At 49.6% G+C, this 21,772-nt stretch overlaps 1 protein-coding gene across 6 annotated transcripts in view; it reads right to left on the reverse strand.

The window, feature by feature from the left end:
- Positions 1-21,772, reverse strand: part of ARNT2 (aryl hydrocarbon receptor nuclear translocator 2) — a 188,331-nt gene that overhangs the window by 18,718 nt on the left and 147,841 nt on the right. For 4 of the 6 annotated variants that reach the window (XM_017509188.2, XM_017509192.2, XM_017509191.2 and 1 more), the window contains exons 13-17: positions 12,020-12,092; positions 11,068-11,191; positions 5,724-5,823; positions 2,251-2,389; positions 1,407-1,572 (exon numbers count right to left, since the gene is read on the reverse strand). In XM_017509188.2, coding sequence (XP_017364677.1) covers positions 1,407-1,572; positions 2,251-2,389; positions 5,724-5,823; positions 11,068-11,191; positions 12,020-12,092 — 602 coding nt within the window. The remainder of the gene's footprint in view (positions 1-1,406; positions 1,573-2,250; positions 2,390-5,723; positions 5,824-11,067; positions 11,192-12,019; positions 12,093-21,772) is intronic. The other 2 variants (XM_017509189.2, XM_037731588.1) reach the window with 1 other exon arrangement.

Raw genomic sequence — 21,772 nt, forward strand, 5'->3', positions numbered from 1 at the left:
CATCAGGAAGCGCTGTGCTGAAGTAGATGGGACAGAGACTGGAGGGACAGGCATGGCATCAGGAAGTGCTGTGCTGCAAGTAGATGGGACAGAGGCTGGAGGAACAAGCATGGCATCAGGAAGTGCTGTGCTGAAGTAGATGGGACAGAGGCTGGAGGGACGAGCATGGCATCAGGAAGCGCTGTGCCCCAAGACCTTGGGCTGAGTGGGGCAGACGTGCCACTGTTAGCGGAGGAGGTGGGGGAGTTGGCCAGCAGATGACAACTTCCCATTATGCGCTAGGGGCTCCGCATGGCATTCTACTTTCTTTTGTTTTTTTGCTTTTTCAGAGAGGGTCTCACTCTGTCACACCAGGAGTGCAGTGGTGTGATCATGGCTCACTGCAGCCTCATCGTCCTGGGCTCAAATGATCCTTCTACCTCAGCCTCCTGAGAAGCTGGAACTGAGAATCATGCACTGCCACACCTGCCTTATTATTATTATTATTTATAGAGACAGGATTTTGCCATGTTGCCCAGGCTAGTCTTGAACTCCTGGGCTCAAGTGATCCGCTACCTCGACCTTCCAAAGTGCTGGGATTACAGGCGTGAGCCACCGCGCCCGGCCTGCACAGCATTTTTCGTAAGGCTGATAGACAAGCAACTGTAATGGAAGCTTTTCACTTGCCACGGGGAAATTCAGGTGTGTGAGCCCAGCTTCACGCTCATCTGAGGAATCAATTCTGTAGAGAAAAGCTCTATGAACCACACTGCTTGGTGTCACCCAGTGACCTCACTGTGAGAAAGCAGGCAGCAGCTCAGTCTTCTTACCAGGACCGTGGGTTCCTTCCGAGCCTGTCCTAAGTGGAGTGGAGCCCCGGCCCTGGGAGACATGCTGAGGAGGTCTCTAAACACGCAGAGAGTGGGCAAGGCCTGCGATCCTCAGAAATGCACGGGACACAGTGGTTCCTTAGTCCTCTAAGGCCTGAGGCCCCACTAACAAGGCTAAGATAGGTGTTTTTAATATTTAAAAGAGAGAAAACTTTACAGGGTTATTTATGCAATTGATTGTCTCTATAGCTATGCTCTAGTTTCTTGAAACAAGCCTATAATGTTTTTGACTTGGAGGACCTGGAAATCCTTGCTAGGGGCCATAATGGGTTAAAATGTATTCAGATCACATCACACACAAGAACACAGTCCCAGTGCCTTGAAAACGATAAAGTCAAATCAAAAACCCAAGGCCTACGCCCCCGGTCTCTTAGGATCACCTTAGGCCTCCCCATAGCCAGAGAGAGAGGAGGCGCTCGGAAACCTCCAGACCTTGTTCTGGTACCTGAGAGCTGGGGTTCAGCCTCCTGACTTCAGGATGTTCAGAAAGCGTTTTTGCTGGCTTTCTCAGAACCTCTCCCCCTCGTTCCCACCTACCGAACCCCGGAGTCCTGTTGGCAAGGCTGGAGTAGGCGTTCCCGCTTGGCGAGGAGGTGGCTGGGCTGGAGAGGGGGCTGTAGGAAGAGGGGTCTGCTGGGTAGCTGTGGCTTGTTCCAATCCCAAAGGGAGACGACTGGGTCTTGCTGGACTGAGATGGGAGTTGCTACAATCAGGACAAAGCAGAGACGGAAAGCATCACCAGCAGACCCCGCCCCCACCCATGCCCCAGGCTGCTCACAGGGGCAGTGCCTGCTCTGAGTTGATAGTGACTCCCCATGGCCCTCTTCTCTGGCTGGGCACAGGCCTGGGATCAGCCCCGTGTGTGAGGCTCAGGAAGTGCGGGATGTTTGGGGCGGTGGTTGAAGTTACTCCCCAGGGCTACAAGGATCCGGGCCCTCTGGCGTCTGGTTACCAAGTCCTTGGCATTATAAACACCCAGAACTCCCTCGGCCCAATCAACACCTACCCTCATAGTGACTACGAGGGGGTCGGGGGTATCACAAGGGTGGGTGTTTTTATGCCTTCCTGGAGCAGGAGCAGTCAGAGGTCCAGAGTAGTGAGGGGCTCATTCTTGATGGGGGGCTCTACCTGCAGTACCTTTTCCTGCCAGCTGCCCCAGGGCATGACTATAAAGGGAAACAGCTGCTGACGTCACATGCGGTGTGGCTCTCGGAGTGCCCTGAGGGTGGCTGGCGCTCCTGAGTACCCAGCTGCTGTTAGGGTGGTTGGTGCCACCTAGGAGCTGACCGATCCCCAGAACCGCAATCCAAACAAGAAGGCATTTCCCGGAATGCTCTGCCTCCTTGGCACCCGGGGGAGAGGCCCTCACAGATGCCCATACCTGTCCCGGAAAGGGCGGACGACTCCCTGTCCACGCCACCTGACTCTGGTTTAGCTGCCGGGAGATTTGGGACATGTTCTGGCCCGTGGAAGAGGAGGACTGAATATCATTCACTCCAGGCACGTGAACCACGGAAGAGCTAGAAAAGAGGAAAATACATTTATCCCGAGGAAGCATTTGGTTTGCGTGAGTCCACTTGCCCAGCCAGCCACGTAATCCGCCCTGGGCCACCTTCCTGGCTCTCCATGCAGCATGCCACTGTGTCACTAGAGAAAATGACTAACACATGGTGAGCCTCAGAGCCCCTCAGCTGTCCTCCTCTCCCTGCAGGGCTTCCTCCGCCCTGCTGAGTGGTCCTGCCATGGCTGGTACTTCCTCTCCTCGTCCTCCAGGGTCTCCCGCACGCTCCTCAGCCCCTATCCTACGCCTGTGCATCCTCTGCTCTCAACAGATGATTTGGTTCCCAGAAAGAGAGAAGCTTCTTAGAATAAAAATCAGTCTCGGTGTTCACTCACTCCTTTGTGCTCTGGTTAATTTGTTCCTTTGGGGCACTCAGGAAGCTTAAGGATTCAGGAAATAGGTTGCAGGCCACCAGTGCTAAATGGAAAAGCTTTTCAATGAATACCTGCTGGAAGGGGCCTAGTCCTGCTACCCAGAGCTTACCTCTCCCACCTTCAGTTCACCTTCGACTTAACTTAATGTGTCTTTATTAGGCCCCTGCTGTATGCCCTGCTCTCTGCATGCCCTTTGCAGGCTCAATCTCTGACCCGGCTTAGCTCCTCAGCAGGCACTGTCTGTACCACCAGGCACTTCTTCCATGAGGTTTTCCAGGCTATGTCGATTACACGAGAAGCTCATCAAAGACTAAAAGGCGGTGGGCAGGCTTTTACTTTGTGTCAGGCCCCTCCTCCTGCCTCCTTGGGACGAGCTCAGCATGCAGGGTAGTGCGCTGGGTGCCCATGAATCCGTCAGGTAGGGCAGAAGGGGGCTCATCACAGAAGGCTTTTGGTCCAGGTGGATTTTCAGCTCCGTGTTAAAGGCAGGCGAGAGACTGGCTACAATTTTATTATTGCATTCTAATAAGTTTCCTATGCTGTCTGATCCCTTTTAAAACAGGGAGAAACCAAGAATGTCAGAGATGTTCTGGTGCTGATCGTTGTAAAACAGTTCAGTCGCTTGTATAAAGGAGCCACCATTTCCATCAGTCTACAATCAGTCCCTCATTTAACGTAAGGGCTCCTTTCCCATTCTCCTCCCTGGTGAAAATATTGCTTCACAGGACATTTTCTGGTCACTAATGTCTAGTAGAGCCCTCTCCCACAGACCCCCAGCCCTCGGTGTCCTCCCCAAAACACTGATGGATGAAGACCGCTGTAGCACTGACGGCCAGTAGGAAAGGCGCCTTGGCTGAAAGGGATGGGCTTCTTGGGGCAAAGGGCCAGCCCTTCTGTACAGCCCTCCCTGGGGGCCTCTGGGCTACAGCTGCCTGCCTCAGTACAGACAGGCAGGGGTCAAAACTGGCGGGACCAGAGTGGGAGGGCTGTGGGTGAGGATGCACTTGGGGTGCCAGCGGCACCATTCTGCAAGTGGCCCAGGGCTCCCTATGGCTGTGCTGGGCCTCAGGGTCCTTCATCCCGCAGCCTAGCACATCCCAAGCCAGCTCAGACCCTTCAGACTTGTAGGAAATTCTGCCCATTCCACAGGCTTTAAGCCCCGACAGGCATCCTTTAATTCACAGAGTTACTTATTCATTTTATAGACTAGAGCTCAGCAAGTGCCTCCCCCAATGCTAGGCTCTGCACAGGTGCTCGGACACTCCCTGAACTCCTTCCCCATGCTGCCAGCTGCCCCTTCACTCATCACTGCCCTGTGCACCCTACATTTTGGGTTCTACGACAATAGCCTCACCCAGGCTCTGCGCCTCGCGCTGGACCATCCGCCCCAGCACTGTCTGCAGCCTCACTCTTCTCCCAAACGTCATCAGTGATGGTGTCCTCCGCAGCATGGCCCCCACGGCTGCTGCAGTTGCATCCTCTGTTTCTCCCATTAGTGTAGCCTCCCCTAGCAACGCCTCTTCCCAGCCTTCACCAGCACACTCCTCAGGCCCCTGCGCCTCCGCCTTGGTCAGGAGGCAGAACCTGACTTCTGCTTTCAGACCTAGCTGAAGAGTCATGCCACCATGGACTGTCCCCTCACCTTTGTACTGTCCCCTCCTTGCTCCTGCTGCCGCACCCTCCCTGATCCCCTTTGTCCAGAGTGGAGGACAAGCAGCAAGTGTCACGAGGACCCCATGAACATGAGCACCCGGGCAGGGCTGGCACTGGGTGCAGCATGGACTGTTGTCAATGCGTGCTGAGTAGCTGAGTAACTCAGCGGCCAAGAGAAGTCCAGAGGGCTTGAGTATTGCTCAGCAGAGTGCCAGCTGCAGTGACGATGGCTTAGGGGCTGCTCACTCAGAGCTGCTGTCTTGTCTGTTGTCCCCAGACCAGAGCCGCTGCCTGCGGCCAGAGCTCCCCAGAACCTCAGAGCAGTGTACAATTCAGCGAGACTCCGCTGCAGGCGTGGCCAGAGTCATTGCTGTGACTGCTAATCTGGGCCACGGCTGCTGAGCTACATGCTGCTTCTCCAGGAGGGTGGCCACAAAGCAGCGTGGAAGAGAGACCCGCATTCCTTATGGCTAGGGCAGTCCCTTGGCAGGGCCCTCTCTCTGGGTGGAAAACCCCACCTGCCTTCCTGGTCTGTGCCTGTATCTGGAAGCTGTGCTTAGGCTCTGGTCAACCTCACTGGAGGAGCCCTGCCCTGCTGAGCATGGGGTCTGAGACGCTTCTCCTAGGGAATTTAGGGTGTTCGGTGGGCACAGGTGAGTGCCCACACACCCTCCCCAAGAGCTGTCAACCTCTTCTCTGGCTGCTCTTGTATGCTCCTGGCTCCAGAAGTCAGCAGAGCCAGCCTCACCTCCAGTGATGATGCGAGGGCTTCCTCAATGACCTACCAGATGCCCTTGATGCTAAGAAGCACGCCTTGGGAAGGTTGGACACCCTGCCTCGAGTGCCCTTTAGGATGAGGCCCAGGCATGATGGACTGAGCTGCCCACTATTCCTTGAACTTGGCCGTGGCCTCTGGGTGGCAGATGGCAGGATACTCCTGGTACCTTGTCAGCTGTACCCAGCCCCACCTTGCTTGGATCCTGGCTAGAGGCAACTCATTCCCCTCTCCCAATCACTGCTACAGAACACAGTGGCTGGTGCTGTTCACATCCAAGAAAGAGTAACTGACACCAGGACTCTATGGCAGCTCATGGAGGGCTCACAGAGCAGAAGCAGAGCCACCGGAACCCTCAGTCTCGCCCAGGACCTGAGCACTGGTAACCACCAACTCATGCTTACAGTCCACAGAGCTGTGTTCTGAGACCCAGGGCTTTCTTGTCGAGGGAGCATCTTCCCAAGCCATTGTACCCCCTTGCCGGCACATACCTGAAGGCCTTCCCGGAGTGTCCGGAGGGAAATGGGCTTCCTTGGGAGTAGATCTGCTGGGTCCCTGCTGCAGAGGCTGAGCTCATCATCTTCTTCTCCGCTAGGAAAAGCAGAGCGGGCGTTACATGCAAAGGTTCCCTGCTCTGTAGACCACTGAGGTGGCTGCCCCAAGAACAGGTGCAGGGGTGGGCACAGGGACAGGAGGATGGGAGTCGGGGCAGTCCACCTGTACACAGTCTCTTCGGCCTTGCCTCTCCTCCTGCCTCCTCGTCTCCCCTGGAGCCTCCCTGGCATGAGGGCACTGGGCTCTTATTCTTGACCCCCAGGCTAGGCCACAGGCTGCTTGAAGAGTGGGAAAGACTAAAAGAATGAATGAGGCCAGGTGCGGTGGCTCACATCTGTAATCCCAGCACTTTGGGAGGCTGAGGCGAGCAGATCACCTGAGATCAGGAGTTCAAAACCAGCCTGGCCAACATGGTGAAACCTCATCTCCACTAAAAATACAAAAATTAGCCAGGCGTGGTGGCGGGCATCTCCCAACAAGTTGGGAGGCTGATGCAGGAGAATCACTCGAGCTCAGGAGGCAGAGGCTGCAGTGAGCCGAGATCACGCCACTGCACTCCAGCCTGAGCAAGAGCAAGATTCTGCCTCAAAAAAAAAAAAAATTATGAGAGTTTGTTTTATTTTATCCAATCTTTCCAACCCGGCAGGGTAGGGATTCCAGGTCCTCTAGTTGTGAGTGAGGAAGCACAGGGTACCCGTGAAGAGGATGGGCTCTGAGCTCAGCTCTCTGGGTCTGCAACCCAGCTCCAAGGTAAGAGGTGCAACCTTGGACTGTTATTTACTCATCCCCTGCCTCAGTTGCCTAACAGAAAGGAGGTGAGAATAATTGTATCTTCCCCAGAGGGCTGTATGGAGAATTCAGTGAGTTCAAACAATTAAAAGTTTGCTATTGTTTGTTACAGATGAGAAAGGTGAGGCGTGGCTTGTCCAAAGCCCCAAGCCAGCAAGAGAGGGCCCAGAACATGAATGCAAGCCCAGAGGTCTTCCCACAGCCCTGGAACTCGACTACCCCTGCCATCCTCACACAGCAGGTGCCGCAGCAGGTGATGTCCAGGGCACAGCCCCAGACCTGTGTGTCTTGGCTTTCCACTAGGGTTTCTTTGAAAGACTGAGCTCCTCTAACACTGAAAACACTCAGCCCCTGGCCAGGAGGTGCAATAACGCATGATTTTCTGCCACCGCGGAATGGTGAGCAGAGTCGGCTCACCCACAGGGAGAGGCTGAAGAAACGGGCTCAAGACCCTGCTGGCTGCTCCACAAGGAAGAAGGTGCTTTGTGTGGTTTGGAGTGGGAGCACGAAGGGTCACAGTGTGCTAGGCAGCCGGCTCCAGTGTGACAGCTGTCCCTCCTTCGGTCATCGAAGGTGCCCAGGGCTCTCTGAAATGCCCTCTCAGTGCCCCAGAATCTTCAAATGTCTGCCCATCTCATCCCTACAGTCTCTAAGATGTTCACCACAATGAGATATTGGAATAAAGGAAATAAAGGTCAGTTACATGGCGATTATTTTGCGCCCAGGCAGCCCCCGTGTCTGCTCCTGTATCTGGCTTGCTGGTGGTGATGGGGGGCCGAATGGGTAGGTCCCTCTGCGTGGCCATGAGCAGTGATAAACGCTCAGGCTCATGGGCTTGGGGTCGAGAGACCAGGCTGCCGGGACCATGTGCTGACTCCCATGCATGGAGACAACTTCTGTGAGGCTTTAATAAAAAGGAGCCACTGAGCAGTTTTCACGGTCCCTTTCCTTCCGCTGCAGTGACCGCTGTAAGGCAGTGGAAAATCCTTACAGGATGAAAGGAGCTCGAGCTCCCGGGTGTGCCCGTGTCCGTCTAACCCAATCATAACATCCTGAATCTTGGGAATAAAGAGCAAGATTGGTGTAGGGGAGAGCTGAGGCTCAACCTTGCAGGAAGAAGGCAGATTTAGGTACTTCTCTTGACTCTAAACTTAATGCAGGCTGGGTGTGGCGGCTCATGGCTGTAATCCCAGCACTCTGGGAGGCCCAGGCGGGCAGATCACCTCAGGTCAAAAGTTCGAGACCAGCCTGGCCAACATGGCAAAACCCTGTCTCTACTAAAAAAATTAAAAAATTAGCTTGTCATGGTGGCACACGCCTGTAATCCCAGCTACTCAGGAGGCTGAAGCAGGGAGAATCACTTGAACCCGGGAGGCAGAGGTTGTTGTGAGCCAGGACTGCGCCATTGCACTCTAGCTTGGGCAACAGAATGAGACACCATCTCAAAAAAATAAAAAAATAAACTTAATGCAACCCATTTTTTTTCCTTGTGTGTTTAAGTTTTTTTGTGGTTTGGGTAAATCAGAAACACATTTTCTTTTTAACTGCTCCGGAACATTTGAAGGGTATAAAATTATATGCAATAATATGTATTATAATATTATATATAATTGTATTTGAAGATATTTGACTCTAGTTTTCAGTCTTTTATATCTTTCTCCATTTTATTATTTTGATCTATGTGACCTGTTAAACATGGAGAAAGGCCTACTGAAATATTTCACTATAATATGGCTTTATCAGCCTCTTGCTGTGACTTGAATTATTTTGGCTTTCATATATTTCAATGTTTATGACATCAGTATCTTCACTTTAGGTGGAGAAACAGGAGTGGGAACATGAATGGTCACAGTGTGCTAGACAGCAGGCTCCAGTGTGACAGCTGTCCCTCCCTTGGTCATTGAGGGTGTCCGGGGCTCTCCAAAATGCCCCCTCAGTGCCCCAGAATCTTCAGATGTCTACCCATCTCATCCCTACAGTCTCTAACATCTTCTATCTAAATAAAATAAGCCTCTTTGCCCACTGAACAGTTTGAATTTTTCTTTGGCGACACTGACAATCCTACTTTCCTTCTTGGGTTTGCAGAGCGTCTCTGCCACCCCTTCTTTTAGGTTTCAGCTTGTTTTCATTACATCATATTTTGGCAGCATATTCTTCAGGAGCTACTGATTGGGAGTCAACATATTTTCATTCTTGATGTTCACTGATGATAAATCTTTATCTATTTATTAATACTACCCCCACTCCAAAACGAGTCTGGATCTTTGGTGAAGAAATCTTTGAATTTCTTGATTTGAGGTTTTAGACTCTAATTTTTATTTAATGTTTCTGTGTTTTGTATCTTCTAATAATTTTTATGTTAATTTTCAGTTGTATTAGTTTCATTTTTCATCCTCACTGCTTTTCCAACCTATCACTTCCATTCTTGTGTTCTGTATTTTGATTCATTTCATAAACAAGTAAAATTTTACAAATTGTTTTTTTGCAAGAAGAATATGTAGACAGCGTATGTTTGTGAACATCTTTCTGTTGTCCTCCAAATAGGAAAGCAGCTTGGCTGGTGGAAAATTTCAGGGTCATATATTCTTCCTAATTCTCTATTTATTCCTGTGCTCCCACCCCCATCCCCACCACCTTCCCAAGACTTCTGGCATTTAATATCTTGGTGAAGGTTAGCAAACGATTTCCCTTTGTAAGTAAGGTAATTTTTTAAATCTCAATGTTTGCAGGATTTTTCTTCCTTTCTTCAAATTTAAACAGGTAAATAAAACAGATTATGTCTAGGTGTGAGTTTCTTTGAAATTTTTGTCTGGTATTCACTGAGCTCTTTCACTTGAAAAACTCAAGTTTTTGTATTTTGGGAAAATTCACGTTTCTAATTCACTGACTTGGATTTCTATAACACTAGCCTGCTTTGTGCTGACCCACTTTATTAAACACTACCTTCCCCACATCAAATAACTCATTCTCAGACGTGCAGCACGGCCTGGAATCACCTAGAGAAGAGATACTGAAGATTCTCTGAACCTTCTCCTCTTTATCAGAAAAACTCGTTTCCAAAGGAGGACATTTGTTCTCATTCCTTCCTTTGGACCCTTTCTCCTCTTCTTTCTTTTTTTTTTTTTCTGTTTTGCTAGCTTTATCGACAAGTGTCTATGTTTGGATTTCTCCAAGATGCTGTGGGTCTCTGGTCAAATATTTCAGGCTTATCTAGAGAAGAAAGAAACCTTTTCGACATGCTGTTGTCTCCTCTTATTGGATGAAATGATATTTCTCTAGAAAAATTGAGGAAATACGGATGTGGGTGGATGGCACATTTGGGTGGCCATGGGAGCCAAGAGCGGGGGGCTCCCCCGTTGTGCTGAGGGGTCGTTTTTTTGTTGTGTGCTGACAACGGGACTTGGTGCTGTGTTGGCACTCACTGCTCTCACAGGAGGCAGCTCCAGCTCCCGGAGGCTCTGACCTTCCACCAACATGCTGGCATCAAGAGGGCCGAGGTGTGCTCCCTTCCCTCCTGCCACAGACCTATCTGTCTTCACCTCGGGCTTCGCTGTCTTCAGCTTGTTAGCCCCAGGCGGACACAACCAGGCTTCCCTCCAGCGACAGAGATCCCCCTGCTTCCTCTTCACAAGCTAACTGGTTTCTCCCCTCCACTCATCCTGACTCCAGTGTATCTTGTCAAAATTCCTTGACCACATGAAAATAGAATCTTTCTTCTGATTTGGGAACCAACAAAGATCTTTCCAAATTTTACATTTTGTTAATTTCAGTGGTAATCTGAGTGGGAGAATGAGGCAGCCGGACACTCCAGCCCCATGTGACACCTTAAGTTAGAACCACACCGTCTCCTCTAATAGCAGTACTGACATAGGTAGACAGCCTAATGACCACCAGAGAGGATCAATCCTGTGAACTCTACGCAAGTGACAAAAAAGACGTAGGTTGTCTAATAATCTGGAAATATGTTCATAATAAACTCGTGAAAAAAGTAAGTTCCTGTGAGCTCAATTTCATGTAAAAAAAGAATACATATGTGTAGAAAAAGATAGAACATACTTTAAAAAGTTAAAAACAGTTATATCCAGGTGGTAGGATAGAGGATCATTTTTGTTTCTCTTTTTTACTGTGTATTTTGATTTTAAAATGTGGTCCTCCGTGTTAGGGATTGGATTGCAACTTTTTACAGAGACATGTCTTGGCTTAATAAAACTAAACAGCACAATGGAATTTGTGGCTCATTTGTTCCAACTGCTCACATTTTAACGATGAGCTGCCAGGCCCCAGGTTGGTTACCCTGGGTAATTGATATATAAGAGGCAAGGTTAGCAGTAGAGAGAATTCATTCCAACTCACGTATTTTTACACCCTACCATGGTTACTCAAAACTCACATTCCGTGGCCCCCTCTTTCTAAGAGTGGCTGTCTGTAGATGGCCTGAAAGCAGCTGTATACCCCACACTCTCAAAACCTCAGTGCCATTTGGAAACTTACATGCACTGATTCCTGCAAACATTTCAGCAAACCGAGGATCTCTTTCCTGGGAGAAGATTGCATCTGCCTTTTCCACAGACTTCCCGGCCTCATGAACACCGGCTGGTAGGTTGGGCACGGGGACCTATTTGTGCATTAAAACACAACAGCAACTCATGCATAAGGCACAGAACACGCGTCCCCAGGAGCCAGCAGCCCTCCTTCATCAGGGCCCCTCCTTCTGGAATCACTGGCATAATGAGCTGGAACACTTTATCAGGTGGGAAGCTTTTCTATTTGTGAAAGCCAAGAACAGCCAGAGGGCGGGTGAACTGAAGGTCACAGCAAGGACAACAGAGTCACCCTGATTACTTTCTTAGAGAGAGAAATGAACAACAGTCAACTTACTCTAAATATCAGAAAAAGGGGACACCATGTTTCACTTAGGAAAGGGAACAAATATCAACCCCCGTGGATTCCGTCTGGCCAGCAACCAGAAGCAGTGAGAAGAGAAAGGAGGAGACAGAGGAAGGAAAGGAGGCAGAGCTGGAGAAGAGGGAGGCTCAGAGCATGACAGGAAGAGGCGCATTGAGGAAGGAGAGGACACAGACAGAGGTGGGGAAATGGCCAGGAAGCCAGGGGCCAAGGGGATCAGAAGCTGCTCTTGCTGGCTTCTGAGCATGTCTGCACTAGAGGTCATGCACAGTCCTCAGAAATGTCCTTCAGCCCTTGGGTTGACTGTGGCCCCTGGTTCTTCCCCTGTCCTCACACATTCTTCATGGCTTAATTCTGTAGGCAGGAGTGACAGCAGCAGACCCCCAGGGGACCTGTAGGTCTGCTCTTTGCATTGTAGTGGGTGGATGGGGCAACAGCACCCTTTGGGCTGAGGGGCTCAAGCTCAGGGCTGAATTGAGTCCCCAGTCCATTGGGTTGGAGACAATTCCAACAGGGAAAGGGTTTTCCAGAAAGTCACCTGGGATAAGTCATACGATGACAGTCCATCTCTCTGGTGTACTTCCAACTCTGCCTGCTGTTGCTGAAGCTGCCTGTGAAAGAAGATAACAAGGAGGGTCACAAAGAACAGAAGGGGTGCCCGTAGGGCTAAGCCAGGACTTCTCCCACACCTCAGAGGCAGGGTGGGTGACAGCCGATGGAGGTCTACATTGTTTTCCATTTTAAATTATATTATTTTCTTTTCAATGCCCTAAATCAAGACTCCAGACGCTGCATTTCATGTTAAGGTTACCATACTCAACTATTTAAGAAATCAATTTTGACATGTAAATTTATTTTATGCAGGGTCAAAAGATATCACAGAACAAATATTTTAAGGCAAATTCAGAAAAGCAGTTGGGTTTAATGCTGAATGAAGCAGTTGGCTTCAGCTAACGCTTAGCCATAAACGGGCCAGTGTTTACATTCGCTCATCCAATCCTCACACTACGCGTTCATAGTGTTACTCTACCCCCATATTAAAATTAAGAAACTGAAGTTCAAAGAGGTTATGTGATTGTCAAGGTCAGCCAGCTGGCAAGTGGTTGTGACAGAACAGAGCCAGGGACTGACCTGATACTACTCACTCCAAGGGGCGTTGCTGCATTTGGGGAAGAAATGACTTGTTGGGGGAAATGGCTGCTTTATGTTTCAAGATGGGGTTGTTCTCAAGGGAAAGTGAACTCTATAGCTCTGAGCCAAAAAATGACGGGATCCTCTTCAATTGTAAACATCATTAACAAGGACAGGCAAAAAAATTATTAGCGGTACTATGCAACTCAAATCATTAATAGACATTATTCCCAGCCCACAAATCAATTTAAAGCATATGAACAGGCAATTCAAGCAATAAATAAAGGACAAATACACCTATACTATATGTACACATAATCTATATATAATAACATATATATATAATAGCTGTAATAAGCAAGTTAGGGAAACATCTCGCCATTAAAATAATCAAAATAAATGTAAACTAAAACACCTTTGAAGTATAATATTTGAACTGCGAGGCTGGTAAAAATATGTTTAACAAGGTGGCTTTGCATTGAAACTACCATGGTCACACTGTGTTGGGGAAGTGTGTATGGCACAACCTTTTCAGAAAACAATATGGTGGACCAGGCATGGTGGCTTATGCCTGTAATCCCAGCACTTTAGGAGGCCAAGGCAGGTGGATCACCTGAGGTCTGGAGTTCGAGACCAGCCTGGCCAACATGGGTAAACCCCATCTCTAATAAAAATACAAAAATAAGCCAGGTGTGGTGATGCATGCCTATAATCCCAGCTATTAGTGGGGCTGAGGCAGGAGAATCACTCGAATCTGGGAGGCAGAGGTTGCAGTGAGCTGAGATCGCGCCACTGCACTAGGTGACAGAGTGAGACTGTCTCAAAAAAAAAAGAAAACAATATGGTGACCCAGATGAGGGAGTGTGGACTTGCTCACACTCCCCCAGGTGATCATCCTGCTGCTGGGCTGTAGTAAGGAAATTATTCAGTGGAAGGAAGTAAGAGCTACCCATGCAAAGTTGACTATAATGGTGAGTGACTTTGTAAATCCTGAATGTTAATTTCCTGAGTGGCTATTCCACAGCACTGACAGCAACCACTGTGAAGACCGTCCAGAAACACGGGAAGGTATGATGAAAGGTGTGAAGAGGTTTAAGTGCAGCACAATATATTATGCATGCTGCGATTATAGCCACAAACATTGTGTAGTTGAGCAATATTTAAAACCAAGAAAAACAATCTCTCATGTGTCTGCATTAATCAGGAAGGTTCTGGATTTCCACTGCTTACTTCCACTGTCTGTTTTGAAACAAGAAGGTTCACAGTGGGGTGTCCTCTGACATGTTCGTGGTCCCACTCTTTTCACCCAAGGCTGTGTCCTGGACAGGGTGCCAGGGAACGCCATGGAGGAACTGCTCACAGGCCACCTCCCCTCATCTGGGTCTGGGATGAAGGGAGGGCTGGCTAGATATTCTGCGGGTAGGAAGTGAGGGGAGGGTGGGAGAGGAAACCTTTGTTATCTAGGGTGAGGAAGTGGCTGGTGGGGAGGGGCAGGTGTGGCAGGTGGACCAGCTTTCTGAGGAGGAACCACCAAGAATACACGGCTAGAAAACTGTAAACTGTAAATACACTGTAACACAAACTGTAACAAAATTGTAACTGTCAGCAAAAGCACAGGCTTGGCGAGAATGTGTAGGGCCCCACACAGGAGGAGGTGGCGTGTTGGACGGCTGTGGAAGGCAGGCAGAGGTAACACCTTCACCCGTCCCTGTGCATCTGCTGTGACCCCTGCTAGGTGCCTGCATTCATCCCAGCTCACCTTCACCTCACAGCCACCTTGGAAGTGGGTTTTTTAAAAATCCCCTTTCCGCGTGAGGAAACTGAGGATCAGAGATGCTAGAAGTTTGCAAAAACTAGATGGCACCCTCAATAGAGATGATTAAAGAAGGTTTACGAAAGGGGCTACCTCACAGGTATGGCCATAAACGGGAGGGTTTTACATGATCTCATCCAATCCTCGCAGTAAGCTTTCAGAGCGGTTACTTTACCCCCATAGTAAAATTACGACACTCAAGTTCAAAGAGGTCAAGTGGTTGTCAAGCTTGGTCAACTGGCAAGTGGCTATCACAGAACAGAACCAAGGACTGCCCTGATACTTCTGATTTCAAGGTGATTTGCTGTCTGCCCCATTCGGGAAAGAAAGAGCTTCTATAGTTGTTATGCTAGAATGGTGAAGAGCCCCTGGGCTAGCAACAGCAGGAAGCCAGGCCCATCCCTAGGGTGGAAGGAGCCGGGGGAGCAGCCATCAGACCTGTGAGAGCTGTGGTGAGCGAGGTTGCCTAACACCGTTTCCTCCTCCACTCTTGTTCCTTTGTCGCCAGCCGGTCCCTCCACTGGCCAAACTTAACCAGGAGCCAGAGATCAAAGGATCCCATTTGGCAAACAGGCAGGGCAGAGGGTACCTGGACTGTGTGTGGTAGAAACACAGCCGCCAGGCTGGTAAGTGGCAAAGACCGAGCAAGACTAGATTTTCTCATTCTAAGTGTGGGCTGTTTGGATGACACAAAAGATGCATTGCTATTTACCGACTCTTCTCAGCTCGTAAGAACCAAATGCACACAGGTGACCTGGTCCACAGCCCTCCTCTGGTAACAGCAATCCCTGGTACATCGTTTCTTTTGACAGGCAACTGGTCAGTCTCTGCTTGACTTTCTCTGCTAGAGAGCTCAGTACATTTTGAGGCAGCCTGCTCTATTCGCAGACAGAAATACTTCTAAAAAGCCTGACCCCTAAACAGCCCAAATGCACCTCCCTATAAGTTTCATTGGGGAACAACTTTTGCCCCTGGAGAAACATAAAATTAAGTTGGATTCTGTTTATAAACTATTTTTCTCAGCCTTGCAAAAGATGTATGGTCTGAATGCCATTTCCTCCTCTGGCCATGCCTTCTGTGTCGATGGTCCTGGTGTGAATGTGTCCCCACCACAAAGGAAGGTCTCCTTGAAGGGAACCCCAGTTGGAGGACCCGGAGAACATTCTGTTTAGAGTTCAGCCCGGAGGAGTCATTCATTCAGTGAACTGTACTGAACTGTATTGCGAGGCACTGGAGAGACTGATGACTCGGAACCCACGAGATGCCTGCCCTCAGGGAACTGACAGTATCCAGAGGAAGACACACATGGGCAAGCAATTAGAGTGTGGTGAGTTAAGACTACAACGCAGGAAGAACAAGGTTCTATCCGAGTGGACAGTCTGCCTCCTAATCTTGGAGTGGAGGCCCAGAACAAAGGAAAGGGATGAAACCAGAAGCATGTGAGCTCCCACCAAGCAGTCTCAACCCACACTTGCTAGACCAGCAAAGTAGGAGCACTAGAAATGATTTTCTAAACAAACTGATATTTCAGAAATTGAAAAAGGAATTAGCTGGGCACAGTGGCTCATGCCTGTAATCCCAGCACTTCGGGAGGCTGAGGCAGGTAGATCACAAGGTCAGGAGTTCAAGACCAGCCTGGCCAAGATGGTAAAACCCTGTCTCTACTAAAAATACAAAAATTAGCCAGGCGCCTATAATCCCAGCTACTCAGGAGGCTGAGACAGGAGAATTGCTTGAACCCAGGCGGCAGAGGTTGCAGTGAGCCAAGATCGCGCCACTGCACTCTAGCCTGGGTGATAGAGTGAGACTCCATCTCCAAGAAAAGAAAAGAGAAAAGAAAAAGGAATCAATATAATCAACAGGAAAAAAAAGCGCATGACTTTCTATACTTTATTCTTACTTTATAGCTTTTGTTTTGTTTTGCTTTGATTGACACCTTAGGGGCACCATCACCTTCCACTGAATGTAGGACTGACGGCCGCATTTTGTCAACGTTTTCACATCTCTGCAGTATCCTCATTTTAGAGATAAAGCAACTGAGGTGTAATGATGAAAGTGCAGATGTGTCAGGGTCTGAACTAACCGTGTCAGAGTAACACGGTTAGAATAAAAATGATGCATCCAGGGTGAGGCAGCTAGAATATGGAACACACAGGACTCAAACGCAAGTCTGTCTGGCTGTAGACCTTGTGCTCTTTTGCCTCTGTCCCAGGCTGTTGTCCCAGCCCAAAAGAAATGCCCGTGGCTGTAACGAGGACAATTATTCCATGTCTTTGATCCCAGTACCTTGGGCATCTTGAGCTACAGGAAGGAGAAAAATCTGTTCCTTGGGATTTGTGTGTGGTAGAAGCAGTGAACTCCCCATGATGGCAGGAATCCTTGAACCATTCTCTATCCCTTCCCCAGAGCCCAACCTTCAACCCACAAACATTTTTCCAGGAAATGACAACCACTCCTACCTGTGGCCCAGCTGTGTCCACCCAGGCCCCAAATCTCAGAGGCAGGCCCGGACCACTGTGTGGAGTCATGCAGCCATGCCCTGGATGCCTGGCCAAGGGGTGAAGCGGAGCACAAGCCCAGCCCTCCCCACTCACACGCCACGCACCCTGGTGCAGGTCTGTGTTTTGGGGAGGAAGGGCCCATGTTTCTAATGTGCATAAAGGCCGTGATAAGGGCTCTTGGCATTAGGCTGGGGGTTTGCTTTTACATCTGTTCCTTTTCGGGCTCCTAGAACAGAGAAAGCTCTTTCACTGGGAAATAGAAAATCAGGTCGCAGGTACGGCTGGCAAATCCCCAGGATCCTATCCCCTCTGCCTCTGCGGTCGGAACATCAGCATATCCATCCCACAGCCTTTGGGTTTCTGCTGCCATAGCTGGGCACGTGTGGAAGAGAAAGTGCTGACCGGCAGGCTGCCCCATCCTGAGAAGAGCCCTGGGGAGTTTTCTCAGACATTTCACGGCAATGGTATAAAAATAAACCTCTGTGTGCTTGCAAATTCCAGAGAGGAAGAAGGCACGGCTGCTCAGGAGAAAACGGACTGACAGCACATGTGAGGGAAGTGGGTTCCCACCGCAACCAGTGCCGCCCTCCATTAGCTGAGCGACAATGGCTGGGGAGTCAAAGTGAACACACCCGGCTTCCTGCGGCGGAGGTGCAGGAGGCTGGCCAGATGCTGTCAATTTTCCCCCATGCTCCCCAAACAGGGGTTTTTACTCAGCCTGAGAAGTGAGCAAGAAGCCATGAAGGGGGCATTCCAAGGTGGCTGGAATCAAGTCCCCAGGAGTAACTGGAAGCACGTGGCCCTGGGAGGCGTCTGGGGAGGGAGGCTAATAACATCCACCCCGATTGAGCGTCATCTGCCCGCCTATTGTGAAGCACTTGAAATGCTTGTTACGGGGTTTGAAATTGATTTGATCAGCGGCAGGAGCAGCGTGGTCCAGTCACGTGTGCGTGCGCATGCGTGGGTGGTGTGCACGTGTGTGTGTGTGTGTGTGTGTGTGTGTGTGAGCTTGCTTCCTGAGCCACGTGGATTGGCTTAGCACGGGCCTGCCTGATGGAAGGCAGGGGAGATGGTCAGGAAGACTGATGATCACCTGCGAGGCCTCAACCAATGCAGGGCCAAAGAGGCAGAGGAGGAGATGGGCTAGAAAGAATCCCAGGTAGAACCTGTGGGGCTCTGGTTCTGTGCCAGGTTGTCTGTTGAGGTGAATGAGAGGGAGGGACCCAGGATAACTCCCAGACGTGGGGCTTGGTGACTGGGTGTTTCAGTCCCTTACTGCCTCTCAGCTCTGCAGAGACCAGGAATGCAGCCTTCCTTTGACTTCTTTTGGACCCACCCCTATGCTCCACCGCCTGCCTAGGACTAACCAGGTCGCCACTGCTAAGCATGACGAAGGACATGTGATGGTCAGTCGGCTCAGAGAAACTCAACTGTGATTCTGGGCATGGTGTTTTAACAACACATGCACACATGCATGCACACACACACACACACACACACACACACACGGACACAAACAGCAGGAGCAGTTACGACAACACTAGAACGACGCTGTCACAGGAGAGAGGACTTGGCCTGAACAGACGCAGAGATAACTGCAGATCACTTCCCTAAAAAGACATCGGAAATGAAGAAGGCACAGCAGCCAGTTGTGCCCATGTGAAAACGCCGAAATGACTCCAGCTAAGAAACAGCCTCAAAAGAGTGTTGGCCCCTCGTGCCAAGGCACGTTTCAAAGTTGTGCCGTGTGACCAGCATGTTAAATCAGTCTGTGTTTTTCTGGACCTCATTCCATATTTGATGGAACAGGAAAAAACGGCAGGGTGATAAAGAGGTGTTCTTTGTAGCGGCTTTACACAAATGCTTGACATTAAACACTCAATTTCTCCAGGCAGTTTCTTTTGGATGCTTTTGACTGCAAGCAACCGAGTTTGCAAATTGCCCACTCTCCACCCCCCACCCCCCACCATCCCCTCCCCTCCGCACAGAGCATTTAAGGATCTTTCCGTAACAAGTCTGCCTACTGCTGGCAAAGTTCAGCCTCACAAATTCAAAAGAGCTGGCCAGTTCACATCCATGGTTGTCACTGCCCTCTACCGTCCACAGTAAACTTTTCCAGCCAACTTCACCAATGCAGGACCTTTCAGTTCAGAGATACCAGATGGAGGCTTCTGATCTAACTGGGTCCTGAGGGGCATCCTGATCCCCGTAACGTCACAGGTGCATGCACAGCTGTTGGGATGAACTACATAGGCCACCCCCGGTACAAGACGGCTTTTCTCTTTTCTCAGTGCTGCCTGCCTTTCAGAAAAATGAAGCAAACCTCAGCCAGGGGGTTGATTTTCACATGGGGCTCTTTTCTTGCAAGTCCCGCTGCAGGGCGATCTCCTGGAGATGCTTTCTCCAAGGCCCTGGGGGAGAAGCATTTATTCTCTGCCCCCACTGCATTCTCCCTGTCTTCCCGTCTGCCCCTTCTCATGTTCTCCATGTTATTGGAGCCCAAGTCTTAGCTGGGAGTGGCTGGAGGGGGACCATGACAGGAGGTGTGAGGCTGGGACAATGCTGTGGCTTGAACAGATGCTAAGCAGATCCAAGCTGGCGTTTTCCTCCTCCTCTCCCTCTGGGCTCCCACCGCCCTGCACCTGGCTCCTTCAGGTCAGCGGGCACACCCTGTTACCCTGTCTCAAGAGCTCCTGAAAGGCCCATGCTCAGCACCCTCCATAACCCATCTGCTGAACAAAGAAAGCACCATGGAATCCAGAGCCCTGCTTGCTTGTACTCCCGTTTCTCAAGCTTCCCTATTTTCTTCAAGGCCGGGCCACACATGAGCCTGGCACTGGTGGTGGAACCACGCCCTTCCCATGTTGGGAGAAGTAAGATAATAAAACATCCTTAATTTGGCCACATTTGCTGAGTTTCGCTAGATAAAATCAGCATAGAAAATAGTAAAATAATATTTTTTTTTTGCATGCCTGTAACTACAACTTAGTGCATTTGTTATTGCTCTGCTTACAACCAAGGAAGTCTTGACTAGAAGACAAAGGTAAAAGAAGAATCAGAGTATCAAGTCAGCCAAGGATGATGTTGAGAAAGAGGAGCTGGTTGGACAGAGTCTGGGGAGAAGGACCAGCGAGAACACGTTATTTCATATGGGTTATCAGAGGCGGCTGGGAAAACAATTTCAACAGCTTCAGGGCAAAAGCCAGGCTGTAAGGGGCTAAGAACAGATGAATGGTGAAGAAGGAGGTTCCCACAGACATGTCTGGCAGGGTCAGGTGGGAGGGGAGCTTTGGTGGGTTGGCTGAACAGGGGTTCTCCAAGATCAGGAAGTCAGAGCCTATGTGAAGGCCCAAGAAGGAGCCTGCAAGGAGGGATTAGACAAGAAGGGAGGGTCACAGGAGACCAGGGACGTGCAGGGAGATGAAGAAGGTGGAGGGTCTGCCCCTGCTAGGAGCCGGAAATGGAGGAGGAGAGGGCATTGAGCAGGGAGAGAATCATGAACAGTGATAGAATCACCAGGAGGGTCCTGGTGTCTCTGTTTGTTGGAAGGCAAGGTGAGCTGCCCAGAGTTAGAGGAAGAAGGCAGACAGGGCATTTAGGTGAGCGAACATAAACGATCCAGGGCTGCAGGCAAGAGCTGGCCCAGGAAACTGCCAAGCTGCTGCAAGGGTGGCAGGGTTGCTGCGGCTGCTGCTGCCAATCTCAGGGATAGCTGCTGCAGACCACATTTACTGGGGCCGACTCTGTCTGCTATCATGGTAGAGTGTGTCATATGCAGTAGCTCCATGCAGAATCTGCAGAAAAATTCTATGATGCTGGGCTAGTAGGTTCTGCCATTCTCCTCATTTTGCAGATGAAGCAACTGAGGCTTAGAAAGAGTAGGTGACTTCCCCAGATGAGAACTGGGGTTGATCATTATCTAATTAAACTAAAGAGCTTCTGCACAGAAAAAAACAAAGAAAACACCAACAAAAAACGATAAACAAAGTAAACAACCAATAGAATGGGAAAAATATTTGCCAGCTATGCATTTGACAAAGAAATAATATTCAGAATCCACAAGGAATTCAAACAAATCATTGAGAAACTAAAACAACCCCCATTAAAAAGTGGGCAAAGGACATGAACAAGATACTTCTCAAAAGAAGACACAGAAGCAGCCAACAAACGGATGAAAAATATGCTCATCATCACTGATCACCAGAGAAATGCAAATCAAAACCACAATGAGATCCCATCTCACATGAGTTAGAACGGCTATTATTAAAAAGTCAAAAAATAACACATGTTGGCGAGGTTGCAGAGAAAAAGAGAACACTTACACACTGATGATGGGAATGTAAATTAGTTCAGCCACTGTGGAAAGCAGTTTGGAGATTTTTCAAGGAACTAAAAACAGAATTACCAGTCAACCCAGCAATCCCATTACTGTATTACTGGGGATACACTCAAAGGAAAATAAATTGTTCTGCCAAAAAGACACTTGGACTGTACGTTCATTGCAACACTATTCATAAGAGCACAGACAAGGAATAAATCTAGGTGCCTATCAATGGTGGGTTGAATAAAGAAAATGCGGGCTGGGCACGGTGGCTCACACGTGTAATCCCAGCACGCTGGGAGGTCAAGGTAAGCGGATTGCCTGAGTCCAGGAATTTGAGACCAGCCATCTATCTCTGCTAAAAATACAAAAAGTTGGCTGGGCGTGGTGGTACATGCCTGTAGCCCCAGCTACTCAGGAGGCTGAGGTGGGAGGATCACTTGTGCTCAGGAAGTCGCTGCAATGAGCCCAGATAGTGCCACTGCACTCCAGCCTAGGTGACAGAGTGAGATTCTACCTCAAAAA

Source organism: Cebus imitator, unplaced genomic scaffold (genome assembly GCF_001604975.1).
Source record: "Cebus imitator isolate Cc_AM_T3 unplaced genomic scaffold, Cebus_imitator-1.0 Scaffold410, whole genome shotgun sequence".
Lineage (NCBI taxonomy): Eukaryota > Metazoa > Chordata > Mammalia > Primates > Cebidae > Cebus > Cebus imitator.